We start from the raw sequence: 10,995 nt of genomic DNA on the forward strand, positions 1-10,995 counted from the left end.
TAATATATTAATATAACAATAATATATTATAATCTACTAAAATTGTGTCAGGTCATGTCATATGCTACTGGTATCATGTAACCCAGTACTACCTGCCTCATGGTCGGGTCACCGGCAACTAAACTGGTTCCCCCACCAGACTTGTTTGGTGAGGAGGGCGGCTAGTCTCCCTGGAGGATTAAAAACAAGACCTTCCAAAGGGCGAATGAACTCTTTTTCTGGGTCAACGGCCAACTAGCACCGTGTATATTTGTGTGTGCGTGTATATGTGTATTGGGGTGGAGAGGGCTCCCGTAAGCCGTGGTGAAGGCAACCTTTCTAGGAGAAGCAAATCTCTGATTTAAAAAACCATAAAGCGGTAGACCAGTACCCGCATTAAGCTGGTCTGCAGTTTAACTTGTTGCTGGCTATCTTGCTCTTGCTTGTTGCTGGATCTCAACATTTTGAACAAAGAGAGAGACTTAGCTGTCGTACAAAGCTAAGACTCTGTAATATCATCTTTGTATAGATACTCCCTTAGGCATTTGGGCCCATTGATTTTAAATGTCTGAGGGAGTGGCACTCGTCTGACAAGACGTTGCAATCATCGTATATATATATATATATATATATATATATATATATATTTGGGCTGGTGCATCTGCTACTAGTCTCTCGCTCCTTGACAAGGTTCAAAAGAGAGTCGCAAATCTGATAGGCCTTGAACTGGCACCTAAGCTTCAGCCTCTGTTCCATCGACAAAATATTGCATCCCTCTGCCTGTTCTACAAATATTTTAATGGTGGATGCTCTGACAAACTGCAAGCACTAGTGCCCCCACGACGTGAACATCCTCGACAAACCCAACAGGCTGCTAAATCCCTCCCCCACACTGTAGAGATCCCTAGATGTAAAAGATCTTTCTACTCCAGTAGTTTCTTCCCCAGAATTGCTAGATTTTGGGATTCCATTCCAGGTCCCTGCTTCCCCAACTGTACTGACGTGCAGAAGTTCAAGTGCAACGTGAACCGAAATCTTGCTGCCCAAATCCCTACATAGTACCCCAGTAGTTGTTGCCCCTGATAGTAGCTCCCTACACCAAAGTGGCAATGTACCTTGTTTGGGGTGAAAATGTAATAAAAAAAAAATTTTTTTTTTAAATTATATATATATATATATATATATATATATATAGTCATCCACATACAGTACTGTTTCGCTGTTTCACAGCTCATCAGTGTGGCTAGACAGGCAACTGCCTCAAGCCAGGATCAAAACCCGACCATCCAAATGACAGTTAAGGCTTCTCACCATCACTCTATACAGCTGCTGCTGTGTGGGTAATGAATTAACGATGTTTTGACATCGTCCAAGTGCCTCCGCTCGATTTCTTTACACAAAAAGTGTCGCTTAATACGCTAATGGCAGTTTCTATATCACTTCCCGATATGCTCAACCCAAGACAGGGAGCATTATAAATAATATATATATATATATATATATAGTTTTTTTTTTCTTTATGTAAATACAGTCATATCTTGCTACGATATGCAGACCTAGGCAAGAAAATTAAAAAACTAAAAAGGGGTTTAAGACCATTTTCAATTTTAGAGGAGAGAAAATATACTTTAACATGACTGGTGTGAAGCAACGTTAATGTTCTTATATTTTTGATATAAGAACGTTAACCTTGCTTCACGCAAGTCATGGCAAAGTTTTTATTCTCTCCTCTAAAATTGAAAATGGTCTTATACCTTTTTAATTTTTTAATTTTCTTGCCTGATGAGATCTATTATGATCGAAACGGTCTGCACATCGTAGCAAGATATGACTGTATTTACATAAATAAAAACAAAAACTATAATTTGCTATTTCTGATTGAGCACTATCAACGACCTTTGTTGAAATTCAATTATTCTTACTTTTTGGATATCTTTCAGCCTGGAATATATATATATATAATATTTAGTAATGTGATTGATAATTTAAAATTCAAATTAGAATTAAAAATCTGTTTCATAAGAAGGAGCAACGACAAAGTCAATAATTTGTACGATGGTTTCGGAAACAATGTTTTTATTGTGATAGACATTAAGCCACGGACAATAATTTTGACATAGTTTTTTAAACAAAGTCTCCTCATCAGCAAAAGTATTGGGTGTTTTTTGTTTTTTTATATGTAAAAGACACCATAAATAAACCTAGAAATTTTTAAGTAAGGCAGATGTATCTTAATTGTTCGCCTTTTGAAAACCGTAATTATCGTCAAAGCATTCATTTGGATGTCGATTGTAGCTTATAAATGTACAAAATATATATATATATATATATATATATATAGAGAGAGAGAGAGAGAGAGAGAGAGAGAGAGTAAAACGATTCATAATTGTGAATTAAAAATCAGTTTCAAAAGGAAAAACAAACAAAATCAACTCAATTGTACGATCGTTTCAGATACAATGTTCATTTTATTTAAATTGATCATGAGTATTGAAAATAATTTGACAAACGTTTTGCACTTTACAAAATCTTCTCATCAGCAAAAATAGGGGGGGGGGGCATTTATAGACACCAAAATAAAACTAGCATTTTAGTTGTGTGTAAGGCAGATATTCCTTATTTATCTCCATTATAAAATCTGTTTCAATTTCAGTCAGTCTATCTGGTATTGTATTTTCAATACTTATGATCAAGTTAAATAAAATGAACATCGTTTCCGAAACGATCGTACAATCTAATTGATTTTGTTTGTTTTTCCTTTTGAAACTGATTTTTAATTCAAAATTATCAATCATTTTACCCAATATTAAAATAGCTCTAGGATATCTATACCTATTGAGCTTATTATATATCTACATTACAACGAGCACTGTTTTCTTTTAATAGTAATACATTTACTAATACATTAAAATAAACTTTGCTCTTTAGACTCCAGGTCTGATTACCTCTAAAAAATAACATATATATCTATATAATTATAAAACTAAAATGACATTGTAACGAGTGATGTAACCCACTTTCCGGTTTACGACATCCGGTTGCGCATGCGCGCATAAACATTAACCCATAACAACGTAAACAAATAAACACAAATTGCTTCTTTTGCAGATTTTGACCTGTGCACTGAAATATTAACGTTATTATTTCAAATTATTATTTAACATGGGAAGAGTGGGGGTGTTTTGCAACTATTCTTTATTACAACTATACTGTCGCTATTTTCTTACAACTAAACAACTTTAATCCGTTGACAAACATAAGAACAATTGTAGTAAAGCCAAGACTACTACTACTACTACTCTCTATCCGTCCCTTTTCCTTCCTTCCTTCTTTTTGTATTTTTTGTTTACATTTCTAGATACAAAATAGTTGTGTGAGAACGGTGAATTTGTTGACATATTTACTAATCTGTTTCAATATTAGTTTTGTTTTATTTTATTCATTTAGGTTATATTTTTTTGCTTCAGGTTTTATTAATTATTTTTTTTTTTTAGATTTTAAGTTTCTATAACTTGGTTGAAGGATTCCAATATGGGTTTTTCATTCTTATATTTCTCATCGGTAGGTTCATGTGCGTTTTTGCTGCTAAATGACTTTCATCGGCGTTCGATTCGTCGGAAAATCATGTTTAATTTTCGATTTTTGAGCGATTATTCGGAAAAATAGGAAACTTTACACGAATAGGTAGGATTCTTTTTTCACGTTTGAGTGATCCGTCCGTGATTTTTCATTTTAATATACTTTCATAGAAATGTTTCTGTTATGTCAAAAAAAAACTATTTTCTTTACATCACAAGTGTCACGAATTCCATAGCTAACATACTGACCCAACGGGTCATGGGTAGTCTAGTATATATATATATATAATATATGAAATAAAATGGAGGTGGAAGGACCTGGATACTCAACGTTTCGCCCGATTTATGCGGGCTTCTTCAAGAGGGATGGTCATTGACGAGATAGTCGGAGGATTGGAGCTATATATAATGATGGGGGAGAGCAGCGTGTTTTCCTTATGTAAATTAGATGTCATATATACATGTATATACATTTTACGAGAGAAGAACTAATTAGAGTAAACTAGTGTAGTGGATTACGTCTAAAAGATAAAATATCGTAGAGATTAAAAAAAAATTGTGTTTGGAAATATAGCGGTGATAGATTAAATAAATAAAATGACACGAGATTATGAAAGAATCTTTTTTTAAATTAGAAATAATTGAATTGGGATAAAATAGCGCAGTAACTTAAAAGATGGTGTCTAAAAATAAGAATAGGAGGTGATAAAATGGAGTCTAAAAATAGATAATGATAAAATACAGTAAATAAGTAAAATAAAAATAAAATTAAGTGAAATTACGAATTTTTTTTTTTTTTTTGTATCGCATTTAACCGGTGTCTAAGTTGTTTTCTTTAATAATTATTTTCGACAGAAAGGGAGCAACGTGGAAAAAACCTTATATAATATATATATATATATATATATACATATATATATTATATATTCAGACGTAGAAATGGTAAAAAACAGGGTAAAAGTACTCAATACGTTAGTAGAGTAAAATGCTTTTATATTTTACAACCTCAGGTTTTGACTTACAATTATTTCCGTGGACAGAAAATTTACTGTCTACTTCGTCAGACGGCAAAAGTAAAAAACAAAAAAAATTTTAAAAAAAAACAATTGTAATGGATTAAGTCAATACTTGAGGTTGTAAAAAAAAACAAAAAAAAAAACAACAAATAATATATATATATATATATATATATAACTACTTAATTTACTCACATAAAATTAATATACGAAAGTATAGATTTATGCATAAACTTTAAGTATTTACTTCAAATGTGCTCAATACGTAGGTAGAGCTAGTTAGTAATTTATAATCTTAATCTTATAAGCTTAGTCGCCATATATATTTTATAAATTACTATATATATATATATATATATACGTCCAAATTAAAAAGGGCGACTTTCTAAGTAAATAAAAAATGAGCTCCGAGGCGGCGCCAATATTAACCGTATGTATCGCTTGAAAAAACAACAATAACAAAATTTATATATATATATATATATATATATATATATATATATATATATAGAGAGAGAGAGAGAGAGAGAGAGAGAGAGTGGTGAGTTACATTCTAATCAATCTACAACCATTATTTGTTTATTCTACTATTTTAATTTCAAATTGTTTTACTTGTAGGCGAATGCATATATTCTTACACATGTTTCACTGTATTGATGGTAGATATGATCCAATTTGTCATAAAAAAAAACTCATCAGAGGCATTACAAATTGCGTGAAAATAGACAATGAAATAAATCCAAAGGAAGGCATTATTTCTTGAAAAAAAATTTTTTTTTTCTCTCTCTCACCTTTGGACTGCGTGCAAAATGAATGAAATCTCTGGAAACTTCCACAGCATAATCTTCACCTCCACCTCCAAGACCAGGGATAGTACCTGCATCTTTCCGCAGGCATCGACTTAAATAATGGAGGGCTTCCCGTGTGCATTCAGGAAAGTCCATAAAACTTAAGCGCTTCAGGATATTTGACATGACGACAACTGAAAAAAAAAAAAAGGTTTGGTTTTTCTTCTTTATTACGAAATTCGAAAAAAAGTTTTAAAAAAAAATGAATTTTCATTAATAACAAATGTTATTTACTTTTTATTTATTTTTTATTTTTATTATGTTTTATTTATTTTTTATTATTTTTTTATTTATTTTTTATTATGTTTTATTTATTTTTTATTTTTTATTATTTTTTATTTATTTTTTATTATTTATTTTTTATTATTTTTATTTACTTTTTATGCCAATTTTAACTAAAAGCAAGGTTATCCACATAAAAGATGGACAGATAAAAATTTTAAACAGAAGAATGGTGAAGAGTCAAAACAGCTAAAAAAAAGAGTAGCAGACATGATGAGTGATGATAAGTTACAGGGATACCATGCAGGGAGTTGAGTAGCAAGATGTCTGTCCAGACATGACCAGTGACGATCAATCGAGTAGTTACCATTAGTTTTAATTGAAATTCAACTTTTCGATTTTTAAATTTCACTATTGATAAATAGAGAAGTGCTTAAGTCCCCGTGCGTGAACGTATCAATGACCCTCAGCACAGCCACTTTCATCTCCTCAATTGTCTCATGACGACACCCTTTAAAGTTTTCCTTGAGCTTTTTTTCTTTTTTCTTTATTCTTTATTACATTTTGACCCCAAATAAGGCGCAGTGCCACTTTTATGTAGGGGGTTTCTATCAGGGACATCAGTTACGGGGATACCATGTAGGGAGTTGAGTAGCAAGATGTCTGTCCACATTATACTTGAACTTCTGCATGTCAGTACAGTTGGGGAAAAAGGCTTTCTTACACCTAGGGATCTCTACTTTGATTGTCGCTTTTGGCCTTTTGGTCAAGATCAAAGTGTAGTATCTGTTCTGGCAGATACTGCACTTAAGATAATTTGTACCAGTCAATGGAGGGGAAACCCTCTATACTGGGACAATTGTTATTTTTGGTAACCAGAGTGCCCCCTTTTTGCCTACTTTTCGGGGAGCTGGTTTTTACCTCACATTAAAAACGGCCTTGTGCCTAATTTGCTCAGTGGGGGAGCAAATAAACACCATCTGTTCTTCAGATGCTGCACTTCAATTTCTTGTTCTCTTTCGGCGGAGGAGAAATCCTTCACGACTGAGACAATTTTTATTTTTGTACCTTTTCTCCACATTAAAAAACGACCCTGGTGTCTAACTCTGTCCCGTGCGGAGGCATTGTAAATAGGTACTTTGTAGGGGTGGGATTTTGCTGCTTGTTGAGTTTGTTTGGGGTAATTACATCGAAGGAGCACAAGGGCTTGTAGTTCATCAGAGCATCCACCATTAAAACACTTGTAAAACAGGCAGAGGGATGCAACATTTCGTCAACGGGACAGAGGTTAGGGAATAACCAAAAGTTACAGATTATCAATTCAGGTCTCGCAGTTCTTGATGCTCTGGTAACCTGCGAGAAAAGCTGGATCTACTGCTATGACCCAGAGATCAAGAAACAGAGTTCCCAGTAGAAGCATGCTGACTCTCCCAGACCCAAGAAGGCCAGACAGAGAAAATCCACCCAGAAACTTATGATGATCCATTTTTTAACAGCACGGGCATGATCTACATGCACTGGGTTCTCACTAGACAGACAGTCAACAAGGAATACTATGTTCCTATTTACAATGCCTCCCCACGGGACAGAGTTAGACACCAGGGTCGTTTTTTAATGTGGAGAAAAGGAACAAAAATAAAAATTGTCTCAGTCGTGAAGGATTTCTCCTCCACTGACAGAGAACAAGAAATTGAAGCGCAGCATAAGGAATACTATGTTGAGGAGTTCAGGAAGAGATTCCGTCGGACGAGGCCAAATTTGGTCAGTGGCATTTCCACCAAGACAATGCACCAGTCAACAACTCTATCCTTATCACAGACTATTTGACCAAGATGGGCATCAAGACAGTTCCTCAGCCTCCCTATAGTCCAGACCTTGTTGCTCAAGGAAAACCTTAGAGGCTGTCGTTATGAGACAATTGAGTGGATAAAAGTGGCTGTGACAAGGGTCATTGATATGTTCACACAATAGGACTTCCATGGGGCTTTCCAGAAGTGCATTGCAGCTGGAGGAGATTACTTCAAAAGGGACTAGTATTTCATGGATTATCATTAAAAAAAAAATACAGAAAAGTCTGGAAACTTATTTAATGCACCTTGCATATAGTGTGTGTGTGTGTGTGTGTGTGTGTGTGTGTGTGTGTGTGTGCATATATGTGTGTGTGTGCATATATGTGTGCGTGTGCATATATGTGTGTGTGTGCGTGTGCATATATGTGTGTGTGTGCGTGTGCATATATGTGTGTGTTTGCATATATGTGTGTGTGTGTGCATATATGTGTGTGTGTGTGCATATATGTGTGTGTGTGTGCATGTGCATATATGTGTGTGTGTGTGTGTGCATATATATGTGCGTGTGTGTGTGTGTGCATGGCTCAGAGGTTAAGGAATGAGAGGGAGTTGTATGTTTTGGTTTCAATTGTAACTAATCTTTAATCTCACTATTATATACTAGTTTTTTAAGTGTCAGTTTAGCAACGTGCAATCAGGCATTGTCGTGGGAAGGGGGGGGGGGGAGAATTGAGCTTTTAACAATGCCTGACCACACGTTACTAAACTGACCCTGCAGAAGTTGAACGAATTGGGCTACGAAACTGATTCATCCACTTTTTCAAGCATCTCGACAACTTTCTGCGTGAGAAATGCTTCAAAAACCTAAGCGATATCAAAAACGCCTTCAACGACTTCATCGCCACCAGAACGTAAGATTTTTTACGTTACTGGCATAAATCCACTTATTTTGCGTTGGCAAAAGTGTGTTGATTCTGATGGTGCTTGTTTCGATCAATAAATTTTTGTTTCAGTCAAGATATGTTCATCCGAATTTAGAAGCTAAAAACCACAAGAACTTTCTTGTCAAGCTGATAATTGCATTCGTAGAGATTAAAACATTAACTAAACAATTATATTTTTATAACAATTCCATTAAATTAATAATTTAATGATCAACAAACAATAGTCCAAATAAATTTAAATTTAATATTTATTTAAAAATAAATAAAAATTTGGTAGATTAAAAAAAAAAAAAAAAACGTAATGAAAATGAAAACAAAAAAGATTCCCAGGTTGATACGGGTGATTTTTTTTAGAATACAAAAAAAATTAAATTAAAAAGTGTACGCTTCTGCACTATTGAGGCGAGATTTTGTAGTCAATAGATGAAGTTTTCAGATAAAAAAACAATGTTTTGTTTTTTGTTAATTCTAATAAATTATAATGGTAACTTCCAAATTATGCATCGAAATTACTTGAATATTACTGAATTATTATAAAAAAAAAAAAACTTTAATCGTTCAATTTATTTATTGCGGACGATTATCCTCATCTTTTTCTTTTTAGTTTTTTTTTTTTTACACTATGGTCACCACTTACCAAGGCCCGGAAGCCACTCAGGGATAAGGGTTATTGCAAGTACAGTACGTTAGTGTGGAGATTTAATGAGGTGTTTACTTAAGGGGGCGGTTCATCAGGAATTTGTTTGCGTTGGACTTGAAAACATCCAGGTTGTAGTCAGGTGGGAAGCAAGCAGACGGAACAGAGTTCCACAGGCGTGCAGTTCTAAGAAAGAAGCTTTGTTAATGGAATCTACGTTTTGATTTAGGCATGGATAAAGAGTGGGGAAATTTTTTTTTTTTTTTTTTTTTTCCATGACATTCCCGCCAACTATTCCTCTGGCCTTCATCAGGTGGTTATCGCAACAGGATAGGAACTCCGAATCTCCTAACTGCATCCTCAGAAATTACTGCCTTCCATAGTTGTTGTCGTCTCACCACGTTTTGGCCAAGTAACCCTCTGGCCGGCTTTGGGCAGGATTGAAACCACTATCTTCAGACAATTCTCACCTGGAACCATAGAGATTCAACGTCTCTATTTACTGCACCATGGGCTCCGAGGATTCGGAGTTCCCATCCCGTCGCGGTAACCACCTGACGAAGGCCAGAGGAATAGTTGGCCGAAACATGGAAGAAACAATACTCACCTCAATCAGCGTTCCAATTCAAAAATATAACTTTAATCGTGTTAGCAGGTGAAAAAATTTCGAAACGGAAAATAACCTCCCTTTTTAACTCTCCTGTGTTTTGCGATCGTTTTCTTCAAATTCTATTTTATTTTCTTTAATAAATAATTTTTTACCTCATCGATTTTCGTAATTTTTGGATAAAATCGTCTTACAAATACGAGGAATACGTAGATACCATTGTTTTCATGTGAAATTCAGTTTTACGATTTCCGAAATCTCGCCCCAATAGTGTAGAAGCGCCAAAAAGTGCTTGTTCAGATTGCCACTTGTGACGGGAATTAAAAGTAAAGAAAATACGGAAAAGTATGGTTACAGAACGAAAATGTCGTACTCCAAAAATCACATCAATCAATCTAGTAGTTTTTTTTTTTGGTACTCCATGCACTATGCAGTCATCATGCAGTGCACTTATTGATCCGTGCTGAAATAATTACGTTATTATTTTGAAAGCCATTCTTAACATGGGGACGGGAGGGTGTTGTGTACTTTCACCTAACAATTTAATAATATAAAAAAAAAACATTGTAAAACTTTAATTAAACTTGAAAATACTATTTTAAAAATAGCGCGGATCAATAAGTGCATTAGCACCGTTTTTTTTTATTAAAGACAAATCAAATTATACGGCTAAGCGAGTCGTAGTGTTTTCGTCGGCCATGATGAAATCCGATGAAATAAATAAGAGGGAGACAACTCAAATCGAAATGTCGCGGTCAAAAATCAGCCTTTTCGATACAGATTGGTAGGAAAATCGCTCAAAATCGTAAATTTTGATTTTCTTACCTAAAAAAAAAAAAACTACTTGATCGATTTACGTAATTTTTGGAATATGACATCTCCGTTCTGTAACGAGTGTGCACATCATACAGGCTTCTTTACTTTTAATTGCCGCCATAAGTGCATAAGCACACCCAAAAAATTATAAGTAAAATTAAAATATGATTTAGTTTAGTTTTAAGAAGCAGAACCAGTGGGATTCGAACCCACGTTTAAAAATTAAAAACTAAAAAAAAAAAAAGCAATATAACGAAACAATAACACAAATTGGTTTCCTCTTTTCATTCTTTTTTTTTTTTTTAAAACACCGGCTGAAAAAAAACAAAAACAAAACTAACCTTTTTCTAATTATAAATAAAAAAATAAAAACTATTTGTTGGCAAAATTAAAACGATTTCAAAAGCAAAAAAAATAGTTTGTTTTAATTACAATTAAAACAATATGTACTCACCATTACTTCAGAAGGAGTTTAGTCAATTGCTTTTTTTTTCCGTGAGGCGATGGCGTCAAAGAGCGAACGGTGTAATACCATTATTTATCCCCCACGAATTTGTT

The 10,995-nt window shown here is 34.1% G+C and overlaps 1 protein-coding gene across 1 annotated transcript in view; it reads right to left on the minus strand.

Annotated features, from left to right (window-relative positions):
* Positions 1 to 10,995, minus strand: part of LOC145266319 (integrator complex subunit 15-like) — a 39,476-nt gene extending 28,481 nt beyond the window's left edge. The window contains exons 1-2 of the mRNA XM_080121878.1: positions 10,892 to 10,995; positions 5,365 to 5,555 (exon numbers count right to left, since the gene is read on the minus strand). Of these exons, the coding sequence (XP_079978004.1) occupies positions 5,365 to 5,547 (183 nt within the window). The 5' untranslated portion in view covers positions 5,548 to 5,555; positions 10,892 to 10,995. The remainder of the gene's footprint in view (positions 1 to 5,364; positions 5,556 to 10,891) is intronic.

The sequence above is a fragment of the Euprymna scolopes genome, chromosome 41, assembly GCF_053919585.1.
Source record: "Euprymna scolopes isolate OS-2025 chromosome 41, ASM5391958v1, whole genome shotgun sequence".
NCBI lineage: Eukaryota > Metazoa > Mollusca > Cephalopoda > Sepiida > Sepiolidae > Euprymna > Euprymna scolopes.